The following is a 22,645-nucleotide window of genomic DNA, read 5'->3' as shown; positions in this document are numbered from 1 at the left end:
CTAGGTGGCTCAGTGGATAAAGCACCAGCCCTAGATTCAGGAGGACCTGAGTTCAAATCCGGCCTCAGACACTTGACATTTACTAGTTGTGTGACCCTGGGCAAGTCATTTAACCCTCACTGCCCCACAAAAATAACAAAAAAACAACAAAAAAAACTAGGAAATTAAGTAAGTTTTCTAAATAAATGAAGCTTACCCCTTAAATATTAGAACTTTTTAAAACACTGTTAACCATTTTTAGTAAAAGTTTAATGGGGTTGAAATGAGGTAGGCCTCCAGCATGCTGAATAGAAACCCTGGGCAGGGAATTTATGGGAGTATACAGATTGGGCAGGCAGTATGAAAGGGTTGCAATCTGAATCATTGGAGGGAGTATGGAAATCAATGAGTTCACATAACTACTTGAGCATTCTGGTAGAAATCTCTCTAAAATGTGTTGCAAAGAACCCACATGTACAAAAATATTTATAGCTGCTCTTTTTGTAGTGGCAAAGAATTGGAAATTGAGATGCCCATCAACTGGGGAATGGATAAACAAGTTGTGGTATATGAATGTAATGGAATACTATTGTGCTGTAAGAAATGAGAAGCAGATGGATTTCAGAAAAACCTGGAAAGACTTAAATGAACTGATGCTAAGTGAAATGAACAGAACCAAGAGAACATTATACACGGTATCAACAACATTGTGTGATGATCAACTGTGATAGACTTAACTCTTCTCAGCAATACAATGATCCAAGACAATGCCAAAAGACTCAAGGTGGAAAATGCTCTCCACATTCAGAAAAAGAACTATGAAGTCTGAATGCAGATGGAAGCACACTATTTTCACTTTTCTTGTTGCTTTGTTGTTTATTCTTTCTTGTGTTTTTTTCCCTTTTGTTCTGATTCTTCTCTTACAACATGACTAATGTAGAAATATGTTTAACATGATTACAATGTATAACCTATATCAGATTGCTTGCTGGCTTTGGGAGGGGGAAGGGAAGGGACAGTGGGAGAAAAATTTGGAACTAAGAAATATCTTTACATGTAATTAGCAAAAAAAAATGTTTTTAATGAAATTTTTAAAAATTAAAATGTATTGCATGCTTGCCTGAATTGTTAGAAATAAAATACTCTCTTCTTGATGATTCATTATTGTGAACATCAATCACTGAACTATGCTGTAATGCCCTAAAGGTAAATCGAGATATACAAGGCTATTTACAGCCTATGAAATAGCCTCAGAGTGCTGTGCTTTTTTAGTTCTTATATCTGCTTTTTATAGTCTGTCTCCTGATGTCACCACTGGCTGCAGTCTTTATCCCCCTGCTTTCATTCTACACCCTTATTTTACATAAAATTCTAAGTCATTCATAGAGTAAGGATCTCAGGATGACATCTGGGCCTCTCCTAAGCAGCAAAATGCATAAATTTTTTTTTACAACTTCAAGTTTCTTTTTCTTTTTGCTTACTTGTAGCTGTGCCCTGGATAACTGAAGTTTCAAAGAGTCTGACCTCTTGTTGACTAGCAAACGTTACTGTACTTCATGTCTCCTACTTGACTATAAATGAAAGAACAGTAAGACACAGTCTAGATCAGGCCCACAAACAAGGAGTATCCCCATTCCTGATGTGATTATTCAACTTATCAAAGAACTCATAACAGGATTCTTTTCAACTGGAAATACACCTAAAGTATTTTAGATAGGATCTGATTTGCAAATACACAATTTACACATAGCTTTTCAGGAAGACATCTTATGTAATTTAAGAATACCTTATGTTTTAAAGAGTCTATCAACTTTATTTATGGTTGTTATACTCTAACTGGATAACAAATATTAAAAAAAAATCTTTAAAAAATTAGCCCATACTCTACATTGCCTACAGAATTAGGCTATATATTGCCGAATACAAATGTTTATTGTTTTCCAAAAAAAATTCCATAGCACATTATTTTGTAGTTGTTTATTTGAACTTTCTGATTTTTTTTTTGCTTACCTTTCAAAATGCTGTTTCATCTGCTTACATGCATAATAACTTCCATCTTTTAGGTTCTGCATCTTTATAACTTCAGAAAATGTTCCTTCTCCTATTTTGCCAATTGCTTTATATTCTACAAACAAAAATAAGTTGATATCTAAACTGTTATTGAAGTATTGATTTTACACTAATATTTGTCAACATAAACATGTAAAATGGATTCCAATATACTTGATTTTTAATCTAAAGAATATTTTAAAAGGAAAATGTCATTATTACAATGCACGTTTTCCTTACTTTTAGACAATCTAATCTACAAAAAAATCCTAAATTATAAAACATTCATTCATCCAATAAATATATATATTAAACACCTGTGTACAGAGCACTGTGCTAGATCAGTCAGTCAAGAAGCATTTATTAAGCAGTCACTATGTTCCAGATGCTGTACTAAGTGCTGAGAACATAAAAAAAAGGCAAAAACAGTTATTTGAACTTAAGAAGACTGGAGATGGACTATTGTATGCAAGGAAAAATAAGAAGGCCAATGTAGCTGGATCATGGTGTAAATGCAGGGGAGTCAACTGTTACAAGACTGGAAAAGATAGGAAGAGTCCAGGTTATAAAGAACTCTAAATGCCAAATGTTCTCTGGGATGTTTGATTCTGAAGATAACAGCCCCCTTATGGAGATTATTCAAGTGACATGATTCAACAGCCTTAGGAAAATCACTGGCAGCTAAGTGGAGGATGAATTGTAACAAGGAGAGATGTGGCAGGGAGAACAATCAGAAGACTATCATAATAGCTCAAGAAGAGGTGATGAGGGCCTCAACTAGAGTGGTTGCTCTGCTGGTGGAGTATAGTGGACAAAAAAGGGAGTAGTTGTGAAGGTAGAAACAATAAAATTTGTTCCTACCTTCATGATGCATATGATCTAATAAAGATAGGAGGCAGGCACTAGGATAGGAACTGGACCTATAATTTCACCCATATTAGAGAACTCCCCACTCCTCCAAGAGAAAGCTCCCTTTACCAATGCAAGGAGACACCCCTGCAATTTATCATCTTCAAAAATTGCCGGGGCAGCTAGATGGCACAGTGGTTAAAGCACCGGCCCTGAATTCAGGAGTACCTGAGTTCAAATCCGGCCTCAGACACTTGACACTTACTAGCTGTGTGACCCTGGGCAAGTCACTTAACCCCCATTGCCTGCAAAAAAAAAAAAAAAATTGCCCAGAGCACTGAGAGGTTAAGTGACTTGCCCAATATGGAAATAAAATACCCATACAGATGGCTATAATACATGATGGTAGCTTTAGTCCATGAGAGTCATCATGGAGTGGCAGTAACCCTGGACTCTTGAGGGTTATGTAGATAAAGCAAAAGTTCAGGCACATCATCCCAAACTGGAAAGGTTTTGCATACTGGCCTGGGAATAGAGTGGGTGTCTATTGTTCAGTCATTTCAGTCAAGTCCAACTTGTCATGACCCTATTTTGGATTTTCTTGGCAAAGATAATGCAGTGTTTTGCCATTTCCTTTTCTAGCTCATTTTACAGATGAGGAAACTGAGGCAAATGGGGTTAAGTGACTTGTCCAGGGTTAGAAAGCTACTGTCTGAGGCCAAATTTGAAATCACCTTCCTGACTCCAGGCCCAGCACTCTATCCACCTAGCTGCCCTGTGTGTCTAAGGATCAGCCTAACAATGATCAGACAATATTATCACTAGAAAGTTAGACACCAACTAATTAATTTGTTTTGGCTATAGCAACTCATGAAGGCCATCTAATAAGCATGGAAGCATTACCCAGTGTATAGAAAACTGGCCTTGAAGCCAGGAAAATGTCCAGTCTCTGATACATTCTGGTTGTGGGACTCTGGACAATTTGCTCTGGGCAACTGTGAACTCCAGAGAAGGTGCCAACCCAAATTGGTAAAAGGAGCCTCTTTACCGGAGAGTTCCCTGTACACACAATGAAATCACATGCCTAGTCTTTATCCTAATAATAATAACTGACATTCATATTGTGCTTTAAAGGCTGCAAAGTTATTTGCATACATTATCTGATTAGTAGAGATCCATTAAAGTTTTTTGGACAAGTAACATAGTCAGATTTATGCATAAGAAATATTATTCTGATAGTAGTATTAAGTATAAATTGGAGTCTAGGTGGTGCAGTGGATAGAGCAGTGACCCTGAAGTCAGGAGGACCTGAGTTCAGATCCCACCTCAGACACTTGACGCTTACTTACTAGCTGTGTGATCTTGGGCAAGTCACTTAACCCCAATTGCCTCGACAAAAAAAAAAAAAATTTTTAAAGTATAAATTGGAGGAAAGAAGAAGGCCCTTTACCAAAGGATTTTCCACAAGTTTATTTTCAATAAGATCCTGTTTCCTAAGAATTGTTCACATTTCTAGAGTTTATGATAATGTGCATATCTATAATGTGTACAATCTTGTTTTTAACAATCTCACTACCCACATTTTACAGATGAGAAAAGAGATTCTGAGAGGTTAAATGACCTGTCCACAGTCACATAGTCACACAGTCTCAGAGCCTGGCCTCTAAGTCCAGTATTCTTTTGCCCTACATCATGCTGCCTCTTTCCCAAACTGACATCTCACAATGATATATAAAGCCAAATGGTTATATTTAGAAGGAGAAAATTGGGAGCTATGATTGATAGCCACCTTATACTTTCTTCCTAAATATCAATTCTGAAGGAATAAATAAAGTAACAGGTTTATAGACAAGTCTAGAGAAAAAAAACTAAGAAATTTATTCAAAAAACATTTACTAAACAGCTCCTATGTGCAAGTATCTGTATTAGGCTCTGTGGGGTATGCAAAGATAAATGACATTCCCTAGCCTCTAGAAGCTCAGTCTAGTAAGGAGATAACAAATACACAAATAGCTATTAAAAATTCAGGGTGATGAGTGGCATGGAGGGGAGGTAAAAGGGATATGTTTTTTCTTCAATTAATTTCAGCTGAATTAAACTGCATTCTATTACTCTGCTCAGTGCTAGGAACTTAAAGCCAAACATGAAAAAGTCCTAATCCCCAAAGACCTTAATTTCTACTGTGGAAATACATGTGCATAGAAAAGTAAATTCAAAACCATTTAGAGAGGGAAAGACCATAACAAATTGGGAGGTAAGGAGTGGATTCAGAAAAGGTTGCACACATGAGGTTACGCCTGAGCTCAGTCTTGAAGGAAGAGAGAAGGTTGAGAGAAGCACATTAAGGATACAGAGGACAGCTTGTGAAAACAGTGGTAGGGGATGAAATGCTGAGTTTGAGGAACACCTTAACTGGAAGGCAGAATTAGTTAAATTTAATGAAAATTGAAAGGCAGGTTAGAATCAGTTTGTATAGCACCTTAAATGTCCAAGCTAAAAATTTTGTACTTTATCCAAGTGGTAAGAGGAAGCCACTATAAACAGATGAATCTGTCAGATACCTTGGGAAGTCATGTGGAAGATGGATTGAACCGGGGTAGACTGGAAGCAAGGAGATCAATTAAGAGGTTTTTACAATAGTTCAGGCAAGAGTTGTTGGGGCCTAAAATAGGGTCAGTCAAAAAAACAAGTTATTATGCACCTACTATGTGCCAGAAACTGAACTAAGAGCTAGAGATAAAATAAAGGGCAAAAGACAGTTTCTGCCCTCAAATAGCTCAGTCTAATGGGAGATAACAAGAAAAGCTACATACAGGAAAAATAGGGAATAATTAAAAGAGGGATGGCACTAGAATTAAGAGGAATTGTGAAAGGCTTCCTATAGAAGATTGGTTTTTAATTGGGATTTGAAATAAGCCAGTAGGCTGAGATGAGGAGATGGAAGCATTCCATGTATAGGGGACAGACAAAGGAAATGCCCAGAGCTCAGAGACAGAATGCCTTTTTTTTCCTTTTCTTTTTTCTTTTCTTTTCTTTTCTTTTTTTTTTTTTTTTGCAGGGCAGTGAGGGTTAAGTGACTTGCCCAGGGTCACACAGCTAATAAGTGTCACGTGTCTGAGGCCAGATTTGAACTCAGGTCCTCTTGACTCCAAAGCCAGTGCTTTATCCACTGCGCCACCTAGCTACCCCCTGGAATGTCTTCTTGTATGAGGAACAGCTACTAAGTCGGTGTCACTGGACTGAAGAATACATGGCAGGGAGTAAAGTGTAGGAACACTAGAAAGAAACTAGGGTTATGATAAAGAGGAGAGAAGCTATGGAGGAATAATAGAGAAGACTTGGCAACTGAATGTATATAGGAAGTAAAAGACAAACGGGTATAGGATGACAATGTGGTACAGTGAAAAAGAGAATAGATGCAGAGGATCTGGGGTCAAACTGCCATTCTGCCATTTAAAACAATATGATCACCTTCCTTTCCAACCTAGTCCCGGGAAGGATGGCTCCCGAAAAGAAAGGTGGAGAGAAAAAGAAGGGATGTTCAGGCATCAATGAGGTGGTGACCAGAGAATACACCATCAACATTCACAAGTGGATTCATGGAGTAGGCTTCAAAAAGCGAGCTCCTCAGGCTCTCAAGGAAATCTGTAAATCTGCTATGAAAGAAATGGGAACTCCAGATGTATGCATTGACACCAGACTCAAGCAAAGCTGTTTGAGCCAAAGAAATGAGGAATGTTCTGTACCGTATCCGAGTGCATTTGGCCAGGAAACACAATGAAGATTAAGATTCACCAAACAAGCTGTATATTGTGGAAATTTATTTTGATTTGGGGACCCTACCTTTAGGCTGAGATTAGAAAGCCTTAGGCCTTCAGGGTCTCTTCCCCTCCTCCTCAACTTCAACTGAGCAAAAAAGCCCCGTGGGCTATACAAGACACCAGGTCAGATAGCTGCTGGGAAAAGCCCCCAGCTCCCTCCGACCTGAGCGGAGCTATCCGAGAGATCCCGGAAGCTGCTCGAGCACCCCCCCCCCCACCAGCTGCAGCCCTGGCTGGTGGATTAGCTTGGTCTGTGGGGACCCAGGAAGCCCCGAGATTTGAGTGGAGAGAAGAAAAAGTATATATAGACCTGGGAGTTAGACAGCAAGGGGGTTCGGTTCGGACAAGGAGACAGGGGGCTGAGAAGAGGTCAAGAGGGCAGCTGACGAGATTAGAAAGTGGGAAGGGGGGGAGAGAAGAAGAGACGAACAGCAACACAGGAGCAAAGGCGGCAGAAGACAGACTAAACGGGAGGCAGCGGAGAGCACAGAAGCGGTCAGCACAAGGTATAGGTTGGAGAAAGTGAAGATTAAGAGGAGTTAGAACAAAGTACCTGAGTGCCCTGAGGGGAGAGGCGGCTAAGGCCCTTATTGTATTCAAGAAGTTCCAAGCCAAGCAGGTGGGAAAGAGATGCAGTGGAAAGAGAAAAGAGACTGCAGGAAAGCAGTCAGGTTGTACATTTTATTTCCCTGTATTCTTAATTTTAAATAGTATCTCATAAATAAATTCTGCTTTGATTATTTAGTTAAGAGGCTTCTTAATCTTTAGTTTATCAATTTGGGAGTAGAGTAGTGTGGTGGAACTTTATAAACGGCCCACATTAAATTAACGAAATCAGATAGCCAGTCAAAAGTCCCCAGATTAGTCCTCCAGTCAGCATTAGCCCCCAAAATTAGGCTAGACAATTCAAAATATTTTCACAATACCTTGGTTACTTACATGCCTGTCACCATTTTCAAAAGCTTACAGACACTCAATGTGGATGAAAACTAAATTGAACTTCGTTTAAATAAAAGTATAAAATGTCAAAAAATAAATAAAACTATATGATCGGGGCAGCTAGGTAGCACAGTGGATAGAGAACCAGCCCTGGATTCAGGAGGACCTGAGTTCAAATCCAGCCTCAGGCACTTGACCCTTACTAGCTGTGTGACCCTGGGCAAGTCACTTAACCCTCACTGCCCCACCAAAATATCTCTTTCTCTCTCTCTCTTACACACACACACACACACACACAATTTGACCTTGATTGGGCCTCAGTTTCCTCATCTGTAAAATCAAAGGGTTGGTCAAGATAACCTGTAAGGTTCCTTCCAGCTCTAAAATTATGATCCTATGGCTCTGAAGCTAAGAATCTGAGTAACTAGGAGGAGGGCAATATCCTCAACAAGATAAAAGAAAGTTTGAAGGTGTGGGTTTGGAGGCAAAGTTTTGGATACATTGAGCTTATAATGCCAATAAGATGTCTAAAATTGATCATTCCAGGCTGGAATCTAGGAAAAAGATTAGGGGTTGATAGATGGATATGGAAATCATTTCCCTGGAAATAAGAACTGAACCCACAAAAGCTAATGAGATTACCATGGAAGAGAGCACAGAGAAATGAGGAGTTCAGAAATGGCCCTTAGGATATACTTACACCTAAGAGAAAGAGAGATAGATGATGATCCAACAAAAGAGGCTAAAAAAGGCAGATCGACAAAAGAACCAGAAGAAAACAGTGTCACAGAAGGCAATAAAAAGAAATATCTAGGGGCAGCTAGGTGGCACAGTGGATAGAGCACCGGCCCTGGATTCAGGAGGACCTGAGTTCAAATCCAGCCTCAGACACTTAACACTTACTAGCTGTGTGACCTTAGGCAAGTTACTTAACCCCAAATGCCTCACCAAAAAAAAAAAAAAAAGAAATATCTAGGAGGAAAAGAGGGTTAGCCACATGAGAAATAGCAGATGAGTCATGGAAGATAACAACTAAGAAAAAGCCATCAGATGCCTGGTGAGGACATTTTCAATTAAATGGTTGAATCAGAAGCCAGATTGCAGCAAATTAAAAAGTGAATGGGTGGGAAAAAATTGGTGGTAAGAAAAAAGAGGCAGCAAATAAAGACCATTCTTTCTAGGAATTAAGAAGTGAAAGGTAGGAGAGACACAGGACAACAATTTGAAAAGATGGTCAAGGTTAAGCAAAGTTGTTTGTTTTTAAGAATGAGGAACACCTGAGCATGTTGTAAGCAGTAAGGAAAGAGATAACAGATTGGTAGAGACTGAAGATGAGAAAATGATTGATAGGACAAATTCCCAAAGGACATAAGATGATATGAGATCAAGGTTACAAAAATTCAAGCTACATAACCTTGGCAAAAGACAAAGGCCTCTATAAAACTGTGCATACCCTTTGACCCAGTAATACCACTACTAGGTCTATATCCCAAAGAGATCATAAAAAAGGAAAAGGACCCACATGTACAAAAATGTTTATAGCTGCTCTTTTTGTGGTGGCAAAGAGCTCTTCACGAGGGAAGAAGACAGCCTTCTCCCACCCAAAGTCGAGGACAACATAGTACTGCTTCTCTTGGATGTCATGAACAATTTCCCTTTAAGCTGAGATAGTAAAGTTAGTATCCTCTGTCAGTATCTTCATGAAATAATCTGTCAGGGTATATGACCAGCCAAAGATGGTATGGAGACAGACATATAACCCTCACAGATGGGCATAGTGTGGGTGACACCATCACAAGAGTTCATAATGACATCAATGGTATGATCTGAGGCATAAACAAACAGCCTGAATAGCAATAAGGCTGAGGTGTTAAAGATCTCAAACATGCTGTGTCATCTTCTCTCTGTTGGTCTTGGGGTTTAAGGGAGCTTCTGTAAGCAGAACAGGTTGCTCCTCAGGAGCTACAATAAGTTCATTGTAGAAGGTAAGATGCTAGATTTTCTCCGTGACATTCCAGTTGGTAACAATGCCATGTTCAATGGGATACTTCAGAGTCAGGATACCTCTCTTGCTATGAGCCTCATAACCAACATAACTGTTTTACCCCATTACCAACATGACTCCCTGGCATCCTGGGCATCCAATAATGAAGGGAAACACAGCCTGAGAAGCATCATCCCCAAAGTCAGTTTTGCACATGCCAGAATCATTCTCAATGACAAAAGCAGCAATTTCTTCTATTTTTGTTTAATCTGAGGCTGTGCACTATTCTAGTCAGAGAAATTAGAGCTGAGGGGAAGGCAAGGAAACAGGAAAAAAAGGAATATCCAAAGTAGCCTACAATAAATTCTGGCTACTACTGACTGGGATCCAAGAGATTTTCTAAGACCACAAGTTGCAGAGACAGCAGTGATATGCATTGGTAGAGAAAGTTCCTCAGTAGAAGGTTGTTACACACCAATGAAATCAAAGGTCTGGTTGACCAAAAAAAAAAAAAAAAAGGCTTATGAAGAGGGAGAGATGAAAAGGCAAGATCTTATGATCAAAAAAGGAAAATTTCAGAGTTCAAGATTATGAAAATGATACCGTTTAAATTCTAAGGTGTGAACATCCCTGTAGTTGGCTGAGGGTAGGATGAACTTATCTTGGGGATTGGGGAGGATAATAATCTGCGAGACCAAGGATTCTAGGGTCTATCTACAAGAATAGTGAAGATTCCAAGTATGAGGACAGGCTGAGGAAGAAAGTCAGTGAACTTAACCCTTTGAGTAAGAAGGGAGAATGACCACCAGGAGCAGGCCTTGGAGGCAATTGAATCAGTGGCAGCAGTGGCTGTTTCTAGAACATTTAGCCCACAGATGGTAAGGGGATCAAACAACTGGTTACAAGGAGATTACAGGGGTCCCTTTGCTGGTACCAGGGACAGTACTCTATTGCATTGCCCATACTTGGATCTGGATCACAGTCGTGGGTCTCAGTCCCAGGGCAAGGAGAAGCACTACTAGCACACCAGAGTTTGCATACAGAGGTGAATGGGGAACCTACTCAAAGCTTTGAATTTAAATATAACCCCCCCAAAAAAGTTTTTAATTTTTAAAAAATCAAATTTTGTATTCTAGGAAGCTGAAGCTGCTATTCAGTGATTAGCCTTCTTTAGCATGCTAATAAATTGCTTTCAATCTGGCTTGCCATCTTTGGCTTACAATCAACAGACCCCAAAAGGTCCTATTCCTCTCAATTAAGAGAATCCCCCAGCATTAGTTTCCAGGAATAAGGTGATATTCCCTCTGTACTCTGCCTTGGTCTGACTTTATCTGGAGTACTGTGGGGACACTACAATTTTTTTGTTTTTTGTTTTTATTTGTTTTGAGGGGCACTGGGGGTTAAGTGACTTGCCCAGGGTCCCACAGCCAGTAAGTGTCAAGTGTCCGAGGCCAGATTTGAACTCAGGTCCTCCTGAATCCTAGCTGCCCCCAACACTACAATTTTTAAAAGGCCTTGATAAGCTAGAGAGCATTCAAAGGAGGGCTACTAGGATGGTGAAGGACCTCAAGTTTATGCCATAGGAGAGGACTGGTTGAAAGGGATAAAGGTCTATAGCCTGGAGAAAAAGAGACTCAAAGAGCACAATATAGCTGTCTTCAAGTATTTGAAGGGCTAGCATGTCTAAGAGGGATTAGATATGTTCCATCTGGTCCCAAAAGGCAGAACTACGAATAATGGGTAGAAGTCACAGAGAGGCAAATTCAGGCTTGATGTCAGGAAAAACTTCCTAATGCTAACAAGTGTCCCAAAGAAGAAGGGGTTGCCTTGAGAGTTAGTAGGTATACCACCTTCACTAAAGGTCTTCAAGCAGAGGCTGGAGGAACCCTTGTCTTTTATGTTATATATAATAGGGACTCCCTACACATAGGGATTGGAATAAGATAGTTACTGATAGTCCTTTCCAACTCTAAAATTCTGTGATTTTGTGAGTCTCTATAGGAGCTGGTTTCCTTATCTGTAAAATGGGGATAACAATGCCGACCTCCTCACTAAGTTGCTTTAAGGCTAAAATGAGATAATGTACATAAAGGACTTTATAAAACTTAAAGTACCATGTGAATTATGCTGTCCACATCATGACTTTTAATATATGCAAAGTAATTTGTAAATGACAAAGCATTATATAAACATCAGCTATTATTAGTAGTAGTATTAGACTTAATACTGCAATACTGCTTGAGTGGAAGGTGTTTGTGACATTTAAAATCTAATGTGGGGGCAGCTAGGTGGCGCAGTGGATAAAGCACCGGCCCTGGATTCAGGAGTACCTGAGTTCAAATCCGGCCTCAGACACTTAACACTTACTAGCTGTGTGACCCTGGGCAAGTCACTTAACCCCAATTGCGTTACCGAAAAAAAAAACAAAAAAAAAAAAATCTAATGTGCAGGGCAGCTAGGTGGCACAGTAGATAAAGCACCGTTCCTGGATTCAGGAGAACCTGAGTTCAAATCCAGCCTCAGACACTTGATACTTGACCGGCTGTGTGACCTTGGGCAAGTCACTTAACCCCAAATGCCTCACCAAAAAAACCCAAAAAAACAAACAAAAAAACCCCACAATGCAATCTAATGTGGTTACCTTACTCCTGTCCCAAGTGTAGGGAAAATTAGCTAGGGTTTACTTATAAATTAGAAGCTTTAGGGGCAGCTAGGTGGCACAGTGGATAGAGCACCAGCCCTGGAGTCGGGAGTACCTGAGTTCAGGTCTGGCCTCGGACACGTAACACTTACTAGCTGTGTGACCCTGGGCAAGTCACTTAACCCCAATTGCCTCACTAAAAAAAAAAAAAATTAGAAGCTTTAGCACCAGCTTTGGGCATTAAGCATTTATTAAAGCATACCAAGAGGGGACAGCTAGGTGGTGCAGTGGATAAAGCACTGGCCCTGGATTCAGGAGGACCTGAGTTCAAATTTGACCTCAGACACTTGACACTAGCTGTGTGACCCTGGGCAAGTCACAACCCTCATTGCCCCGCGCAAAAAAAAAAAAGAAAAAGAAAAAGAAAAAAAGTATACCAGGTATTAGTAAAAGATAAGAAAGCCTAGCTAGGATCTACAGGAGAGAGAAAACAATCCACCTTAACCCACAAGTCTCAGGCCAAAAAAGAGTTAGTTCCTGTGCCTGTCAGGCTGGTAGCATTCAAGTTCATTGATTCACTGGACTTGAGGGTGGTCCTCTGTTAAGGTCAAAATCTACAGTCCCTGAGAATACACCCTCTTCAGAGTCAGGCAGGTGCAGTTTCAATCAAATCAACTTCAAGTAGGTTAATCATCAGTCAGTCAATTCTCAGTCAATCCAATCAGTCCAAATCAATCCCAGCTGGGGCCTTTGGGAGTTGGCAAAGTCCATTATATTATCCACAAATTATAACAATCTCTACAGTACCTCATTGTATTAAGGGGAAAGGATGTAAACAATATACAACAAAGAAAAACTACAGTCATTTCCCCTTTATGATTGAAGAATGGAATGGTCTGACTTAATACTCAGGTTATATCATATACCATGACAAGTTTTCAAAGAATTGGATTTTTTAAAAAAACAAACAAAAAAACACTGACAACAATTTAATCTTATTTTGATGATACAAATGGTACACTTTCAGAATCTTCCAGTGTGGCAAGGTCAAAAGCAATTACATTTATTAAGTACCATGGAAAATAATTCTGCCTAGTTAAACTTTCTGGATTGTTTGGATTCTGGAGAAGCAGGAGTAAACTACTCCACATATATTAAATTTCAGCATGACATTTTACTTTCTTACATGTTCATGACTAACATTTCTGTGTGTTCTAAGAGCATTCTGTATAAATTTATATAGAATCAAAATTTCCATATAGACAGTTCTGTCTCTTCCTCTATAAAAATATGTAAGTTTGGCGCTCTTTCAACTACGCAGAGTTTACATGAAATAAGAGGTTGCTCTCATTTGTGAACAGCAGAAGAGGGAGTGGGGATCACAGTGGAGAATCGTTGAAGTTTGTGGTCTAATGGAAAGATGATTTGTAAGGTATCTTCCAGCTCTAAAAGCCTATTACTTTACAAAAGAAAACAAAAACAAAAAACATCCCTAACTTCTCCACTTTACCCCCTCAACCTGATCAAATACGAGCTCCAATCCAAACTCAACCCTAAGCCCCATAAACGTAAATGAGCCTTCCCTGTCTCACCACCACCACAAAAGCGGGGTGAAGGGAGTCGAAACTGTTATGAGAGATTCGTTTTAAAGGGTCACTCCTTAACAAGAAATACTAGATGAGCAACTCCCAGGAGGCAGAGGCTCTGTCGGATTTCATTACCTATTCACCTCCAGCACCATGCACAGCACCCAGCAAATAGTAGGCCTTAAATAAAAGTGTGATTTTGTGGAAAGAAGAGTGGCTCTAGAGAGACTCGGGTCTAAATCTCGGCTCTGCTATTTATTTACTACCACCACAGGCATCCTTGCACGGGGCATTTCTCCCCCTTTCTCCCGGCCTCATTTTCCTCAACTGTAATCTTACGATGTCACGATCAAGAAAAACGAAGGAGCTGAACGAGAGTGATCTCAGGAATCCCTTCCAGCTCTAAATTTCATGAACTCGGGGATGTGTGAAGGTTGAATTAACCAGGACGTATCACCAGGCGCTCCCCACCCCCCACGCCCGCCTCCTCACCGGCTCCAATCCCCCTTTTAGCCCAGCGCCTCCCCTAGGTCCTCGGGGCAGGTGGAAACGGGACGGCCCACCCCCTGGGTCTCCTGCCGCCCCCGCCCCCCATCTCCGCCCAGGCCGCCCCCCTCCTCTGGCCCGGCCAGCCCCCACTACCCCTCCCGCCAGGCTCCATTAACTCACTCTTCATCCTCAGCTCCGGCCGGGCCGGGCCGGGCCAAGCCGGGCTGGGTTGGGTGGGACTAAGGTGGCCCAGCGACCACACGCCGAGATGGGGCGGAGGCGGAGGAAGAGAAGGGGAAAGGGGGAGGGAAGGATGACTTCTCCACTCCCCGAGCCCCCTGAGGCAGAGTCCCCAGACACGGACCCTCGGCTAAAGCCCCCTAGGTAGCGAGCCTCAGGGTCCGGACGCCATGTTGTATCGCTGTCACCCTGGCAACCACCAAGGCCCAAGCTCTCTTAGACTGATGGGAGGGAGAGAGGGCAGCTGCGCACGCGCGCTCAAGGTCTGCGCTCCCGCGAGCCCTTCTCCCTAGCTGTTTCCCACCCTCAGCCGTCTACGCCTGACCTCATTGTGGCCCCACCCAACTCCGGCGCTCTCCGGGCGCAACCGCATTACGGACCCTCTGCTCCACGCCTTCTCCGTTGCTAAGCACCTGTTTCCCCAAGGCGTTCCTGGGTTTCAAGGTTCCCTGAATCGAAAAAAAAGTTGCTTTCCACTTTTCTCCCTGGGCCTTCGTAATAAGGGACTCTTGCAGATGATATTGTAGCTGTTCCGAAGCTCTGTTAGATAACTTTTATTAATGGATTACGACTCGTGCATCTCTCATAAATGTAATTAGCCAGGTCAGCCAGCCAATCATTGTGTCTTGTCAATCAGTCGGCTGGCCCCTAAGAAAGTTAGCACTAGAGCAGGGCTAAAACTTTTCCCACTCACCACCCCTTTTCACCAGAAAAATTTTTACGCGACCCCGGGGATATAGGTGTATAAAATAGGTATACAAAGCAAACATTTAGTGCCAAATTTCTTGCGACCCCCACATTCAAGAAACTTTGCTCTAGAGGTGAAAGGGACCTCAGAGGCATTCATCCTCCTCGTTTTGTAGATGAAGAAACTGAAGCCCAGAGAACTGTAGTAACGAACACAGTCATACAGTTAGTAGGTGACAGACCGGAGATTTGACCCCAGGTATTCTAAGTCAGATAATTCATTTATGTATTTATTAACATATAATATAAATTATATTTAACATTGTACATATATTATCATATAGTTATATATTTATACACACAGCAGAATAAGATGAAGCCCCTTTTGTGGAGCAGAAAAGAAAGGAGGAACACAAATGTGCAGAAGCACAACTGTCCAGAATATTTACCTGTATAAAGAATCCTGTGTAGAGTTTCATTCTGAAATTATTGACTATTGACAAGTGGGGAGAAGGAGGTGTAAGAAGGATGGCAGTCCAGAGTTACATTCATGACTATCATGGATCAGGTTGTTGTTTTTTTCTTTTTTTGGTGAGGCAATTAAGTAACTTGCCCAGGGTCACACAGCTAGTGTCAAGTGTCTGAGGCTAGATTTGAACTCAGGTCCTCCTGACTCCAGGAGTGGTGCTCTATCCACTGTGCCACCTAGCTGCTCCTGGAGCTGTTATTTTCAATCCAGATAATCTCTTGAGTATTTTCAAGCATTTTGAAGATAATAACAGTTCAAGCATCAATCTATTAAACACTTACCCAGGGGTCCTGTTCTAGGTCAGGAGGTGGATACAAAGATGAATGAGGCTTGGCCCTTGCCCTTACTTTATTCAATCTCAAAATAGCCCTAAGAAAAATAACAACTACTTTTTGAAGGGATTTCCCCTCCCAATTTTCCTATATCTCTTATAGTAACAACATGCTAAATTCAAAGTCAATATCTCTGATCTTCATCCCAAGTGCTATTGGTTTCATCCCCCAAATCGGCTCACATCCAATCTTTCTAGAAAGTTCAGTTACTGCTACTGCCCCGATTCAAAACCTCATCATTTTATACCTTGACTTTTAAAAATTCTCTAAATTCCTTGCCTCTTACTCCTTCAAAGTATACTAAACATTTCAAATTTTCAAATTCGAGTTTCATTAGTCCCTAGATAAAAATTTTTCAAAAATTTCCCACTATTTACAGTACAGTCTGAATTCCTGTCTTATATCTCCACTACTTGACTTTGTCCTACCTTTACTACAATTTTAAGTCCCACTACTCAATTCATATAATATTTATTAAGTACTTATAATGCAGAATATTATATGAGATGCTAAGGAAGATCCAAAAAAAGATGAATAAGATGGGATTCCTTCCCTTATGGAAATTTGTAACCTTGTAGAAAGAAAGTAACATATTCACAAATTATATTACAAAATTAAATATAGCAAATGCTGAAAAGATGTATAAGAAAAATGTTGAAGGAGGTTTGAGGCAGGAAAGAACATTGCTAGCTGAAGGATGAAGCAGGGTCTCAAAGAGGAGGTAATATTGTTAAAGATCTAAAGAGATAGATTGACAATGACAACTATTGGAAAAGCTTTGGGAGGACAGGCATACTATTGGCAGAACTGTGATTTGGTCCAACCATTATGGAAATCAATTTAGGACTATTCCCAAAAGTCACAAAATGGTACATACTCTTTGGCCCAGTGACATCACTTTTAAGGAGGCTAATGAAAGTGATAACTATAAAGAAAAATAAAGGAGGGTCCCTGAAACATGTTCAAGGCACAAAAGACAACAGAGAGAATTGAGAGGGAGGTACACACACAAAAAAAAGCAGGATAACTTCACAACTAACATTTTCAATTTATTATATATATATATATTTTTTGTGTGTGTGTGTGTGTGAGGCAATTGGGGTTAGGTGACTTGCCCAGGGTCACACAGCTGGTAAGTGTTAAGTGTCTGATGCCGGATTTGAACTCAGGTCCTCCTGACTCCAGGGCCAGTGCTCTAACCACTTCGCCATCTAGCTGCCCCTATTATATACTTTTAAAAAAACAAGCTATACATAATAAAGATAGGTAGTTTCATATATAAGCTTCTTTTTCTGTTCTTCTTTATATAGTCACTATAGCCTCTGGGGGTTCTTATCCCAACTTCTTCTTATATTGAACAAACAGATCCACAGATAGGAACTGGCTACAGCTTCCCCTTGGGCATTCTAGGACAACTGTGAGGAGCTCTAAGGTATCTTCTTCTTTTTTTTTTTCAATCTTAATATTATTTTATTTTGTTCCAGTTACATGTGAAGACAGTTTTCAACATTCATTTTTATAAGATTTTGAGTTCCAAATTTTTCTCTCTCCTTCTCTTCCCTCCCCCAAGACAGCAAGCAATCTGAAATAGGCTATATATTAAACAGATTTCTACATTAAAAATGTTGTGAAAGGGAGTTCCTGATTAAAGCAGGCTGGTGACAGAGGACTTGAGGAGGAACCAGACAAGGCTGGAACTCTACACTAGGTACAGTTGAGAGAAAATATTTTGGGGGTTTTACTGCAAAAAAAGAAAAAAAAGTGTTAGATGGCTTTACTGGTATGAGCATCAAGAAATGCTATTGAGTCAATGACCCATAATGCCAGCAGTCATACAGGGATGACATCTGGGAACTACAGGTGAAGTTCTATCTCATGGGAAAGCTGGGAGGATGACTTTTGGAATGATCTGAGGATACACAAAAGAGGAAGCCCAAATACTTATAAACCATAGCTCTGTAATAATCAGACTTCCAGGCGTGGAGTAAGACTTCCAGGGGAATAACCAAGATGGTGGAGGAAAGTTATTAAATGCACAGAGCTCCTGACACAATTACCCCCCCCCAAACAGCAATTAAACAACCCCTGGAGCAGGAAAACCCACAAAAATATGGGCTGAGATTATTTTCCAGCCAATGACAGATTAGAGAGGGCCGTGCTGGGCTGTGAGAAGACTCCAACCCCACAATCATGCCAACACAGACCCCAGGCATGCCATGCCAGAGGAACTTACCCAGGATCCTCTGAATCAGCTGCATAACCTTTCTCAGTATTAGGGTAGCTGAAAGGAATACACTTAGATAGAGGACACAGGTCTGAACTGAATCTGAAGGGATCATATAGGTAAAACTTTTATTTTTTGTTTATCCTTGTTTTTTGTGGGGCTGGATTATGTCTGGGGCCAGATTTGGGCTTGGGAACTCCTGGGTCCAGGGCTGGTCCTCTGTGCCACCAGCTAACCCATGATGACATCTTTAAAATAGAGTTGAGGGGTTGTAGGAATGCACTGGGGGACAGGGAAGGGGAGAGGTGGACTGAGGAGAGGTAGCTCACATGAAGGAAACAAGAAAAAAGCTTATGGAGGGGAGGGGAAGATGGGGAAGCAGTGAGGGAGTGAATGAACCTTACTATCATCAGAATTAGCTCAAAGTGGGAATAACATACTTCCACAAGTGGGCATAGTAATATATTTTGTCCTGAGGGAAAGTGGGAGGGGAAGAAGATAAGGGGTGGGGGAAAAGACAGGAAGGAAGGAAGGGAAGATTGGGGTAGGGAGCAGTAAGAAGCAAAACACTTTCTAGGAAGGTGAAGATATTCTGCATAACTGCACTAGTATGACTTATATTTAATTGCTTGCTTTCATAGGAAGGGTTGAAGAGGGAGGGAGGAAGAAAAATTTAGAACACAGAATTAGCTCAATGACCTTAATCTCATCAGAGTGGGCTCCAGAAAGGAATAACATATACATCCAATTGGGAGGAGTAATCTATTTAACCCTACAGGAAAGTAGGACAGGAAGAGGATAAGGAGGGAAGGATGAAAGAAGGGAGTGCAGAGCAGGGGAGGGAGCAGTCAGAAGCAAAACACTTTTGAGGAGGAATAGGGTAAAAGATAGAAAATAGAGTAAATATAATGGGAAGGGAATAGGATGGAGGGAAATAGTTATGATGATTGACTATAATGGCAAAATGTTTGGTACCTACTTTGCTGGGATATTGTGAAGAAAATTCTTTGTCAAGTTTAAGGTACTATATAAAAGTTATGATGAACAGGATGCTATCAGAACAGCCTGCAAAGACCTACGTGAACTGAAGCAGAATGAAATGTATTGTATACAAAATAACAGCAATAGTGTAAGATGATCTGCTGGGAAGCACATGGCTATTTTCAGCAATGTGATGATCCAATATAATTCTGAAGGACTTATGAAAATTTAAGTCCATCTACAGAGAAAGAACTGATGGTATCTGAAAAAAATGAAGCATATTTTTTGACAGTTTCTTAATCTGAACTTTTCTTTTTATCTGTTTTCTCTCACAACCTAGCTAATGTGGACATGTTTTCCATGACTACTCATGTATAACTTATATTAAATGGCCTGAATTCTTGGGGGTGGAGGGTGGGAAGGGAGGAAGGAAGAGGAGTTGGAACACAAGGTTTTAAAAACCTAATGTCAAAATTTGTTTTTACATGTAATTTGGAAAATAAAATTCTAAACAGAATAAAAAAAAATGTTGTGAAAGAAGAATCAGAACAAAAAGGAAAAACCTCAAGAAAGGGGGGAAAAAGTAAAAATGATATGGTTCAATCTGCATTCAGATTCCACAGTTTTTTTCTGGATGTGGAAAGCATTTTCCATCAATGAGTCCTTTGGAATTTTCTTGTGTGATGTTTAAAATCTAAATTGTAGTTGTCTTAAATTAGAAGCTTTAGCACAAGTCCTTGGGCATTAAACATTTATTAAAGCATACAGATATTCCCATGGAGTTCAGAAAGTTAAGAAAATAGCCTATTTAGCCTAGAGTTCCAGCCTGGTCTGGTTCTTCCTCAAGTCCTCTGCCACAAGCCTGCTTCAATCACGAACTCTCTCCAGCAAACTCATTGTGGAAGCTTTTTATAGGTCTGGAACAGAGGCGGTCCTTGCACACTGCTTCAAGCTGATTGGTTGGCATCATCCAAATCCATTGGTTCTGAAGGTGTTCTCAAGGTGTGATTATAATCCAGTTAACTTGAAGTAGGCTAATCAGCAGTTAATCACTCTCACTTGATTCAATCAGTCTAGATTAATCTCCAGGTGGGTCTTTGAGTATCTGCTAAATCTCATTATTTCATCACACTTGTATCATTGTATTGCTGAGAAGAGCTAAGTCTATCACAGCTGATCATCACACAATGTTGATCATCACACAATCATAACACAATGTTACTATGTACAATTTCTTATAGCACAATAGTTTTCTATTATTCACATACCACAACTTGTTCAGCCATTTCCCAATTGATGGGGATCCCCTCAATTTCCAGTTCTTTGCCATCTAACATTTAACACTATCAACTTGACCCTCTATTTGATATGTTCTTCTTTACATCAATCTCTAGTTACAGTTGGCATCTCCCCCATATAATTGATTAACCCAGTGATTAGCACCTTAGTATCAATTTAGTTCCTATAAATTAGCTTTAACAAAGAGATAGTTACTCAAAAGATATAACCAAGAATAGGAGTGCAAAAAATCCCCCTTGCCAAAAAAAAAAAATGGGGGCACACTATTCTATCTTGGTTCCAGGAGAGAGTGAGTTCAAGCTTAAAGTAACCACTACAAAGCATTTGTCCCACCAAACCCACAGCCACTAGATAATCATCATTGTTTCTTGGCAGGGTCAAGTGGATCTTTCATAGGACAGCACTCATCTATGCTAAATGTTTGAGGCAAGAAAGAGCATTGCTAACTGAAGGATCAAGAAGGGCCCCATAAAGAAGGTGACATCTAAATTGGATCTGGAAGATTAATTCTACTTCACACTCATCGGATTGGCAAAAATGACAATTACTGGAAAGGCTGTGTGCAGCTGCCAGCAAACTCTAATATGGACTCCATCTCCTGGACCCCTGTTGTTCCTACAACCTATTAAAAGCTCACAGGGGAAAGAAAAGGGAAAAAAAGCAGCAGCTAGGCAGCACAATGGATAAAGCACTGGCCCTGAATTCAGGAGGACCTGAATTCAAGTCCGGCCTCAGACACTTGACACTAGCTGTGTGACCCTGGGCAAGTCACTTAACCCCCATTGCCCCACAAAAAACAAACAAACAAAAAGCTCACAAGTTTTCAGGTTAGTGTATTTTGTTTTCAATATTCCTTAATCTAAGAACATGAAAGAAGAGACACATCAGGGGCAGAAATAAGGAACCCCATTTGCTTACAGCTTTTTGAAGACTGGTGAGAGTCTGAGGCCCTTCCCTGACCCACAGAGTGGGCAGTTCATACTCTTCATCCCAACAGGTGAAGGAGCCAGGAGGAGGAGTAGTAAAGATCAAGTGAAGGAGGACATAGAGAGCCCACAGAGATAGGTGGAGTAAAGGAGACACAAGGAGACACAGGGGAGCTAGAGTGAAGGGGGGCAGCGGCAACAGCTGCTGGACACACACACAGGCAAGAAACACTCAAGGGGACAGAGAGAAGCAGAGAGTCTGGTGGGTGGATTTTACAAGTTGTATGTTCCTACTTTTCTAAGTTTATCTCTAAGTTTATTTTTATCAATAAACCCTGGTTTTTGTGTTTAAATTGAAAGAGGCTTCCTGGGGGCAGCTAGGTGGCGCAGTAGATAAAGCACCGGCTCTGGAGTCAGGATGACCTGAGTTCAAATCTGGCCTCAGACATTTGACACTTACTAGTTGTGTGACTCTGGGCAGGTCACTTAACCCCCATTGCCCTTCAAAAAAAAAAGAAAGAAAGAAAGAAAGAGAGAGAGAGAGAGAGAAAGAAAGAGAGAGAGAGAGAGAGAGAGAGAGAGAGAAAGAAAGAAAGAAAGAAAGAAAGAAAGAAAGAAAGAAAGAAAGAAAGAAAGAAAGAAAGAAAGAAAGAAAGAAAGAAAAGAAAGAGGCATCTTAATCATTTCCCGTCAATTTGGGAGAAGCAATTGGGGGAGATTTTTTTTAATGGCCCTTACAGACTGGCTTAGGCAGCTAATAGCCTATAGATAATATAATGATTGGAATGATGCCACCTGCTGGAGAGCTACTGTAGGAAAGCTCTGCCATGAGGAGAAGGTGTCTGAGGGTAAACCATGCAGTCAGGTCCTTGGCGTCAGAAGTGAAGTTTGCTCGTGAGTGCTGTCTGTCAAGGCTACCAGCCAATTAGCTTGGAGATGTGTGTTTGTGTGTGTGTGTGTGTGTGTGTGTGTGTGTGTGTGTGTGTGTGTGGATGGGATGTTGCCAGTTTTACAGGAGGTTTGTGGGATGTAGGAGGTGTGGCTCTCTCTCTTTCATCTGGACTCCCGTGGAGAATGGAGCTAAAATGCA

At 40.7% G+C, this 22,645-nt stretch overlaps 1 protein-coding gene across 10 annotated transcripts in view; it reads right to left on the bottom strand.

Annotated features, from left to right (window-relative positions):
* MOK (MOK protein kinase) overlaps positions 1 to 14,870 on the bottom strand; it is a 71,541-nt gene extending 56,671 nt beyond the window's left edge. For 4 of the 10 annotated variants that reach the window (XM_043989456.1, XM_043989458.1, XM_043989457.1 and 1 more), the window contains exons 1-2: positions 14,518 to 14,870; positions 1,990 to 2,104 (exon numbers count right to left, since the gene is read on the bottom strand). In XM_043989456.1, the coding sequence (XP_043845391.1) occupies positions 1,990 to 2,104; positions 14,518 to 14,524 (122 nt within the window). In that variant the 5' untranslated portion in view covers positions 14,525 to 14,870. Of the gene's footprint in view, positions 1 to 1,989; positions 2,105 to 14,517 lie in introns of those variants that run through there. The other 6 variants (XM_043989460.1, XM_043989462.1, XM_043989463.1 and 3 more) reach the window with 4 other exon arrangements.
* Positions 14,871 to 22,645: the final 7,775 nt, after the last annotated feature.

This window comes from Dromiciops gliroides, chromosome 2 (assembly GCF_019393635.1).
Source record: "Dromiciops gliroides isolate mDroGli1 chromosome 2, mDroGli1.pri, whole genome shotgun sequence".
NCBI classification, from domain to species: Eukaryota; Metazoa; Chordata; class Mammalia; order Microbiotheria; family Microbiotheriidae; genus Dromiciops; species Dromiciops gliroides.
Note: the sequence above shows the minus strand (reverse complement) of the source record. Positions and strands in the feature narration are given on the sequence as shown.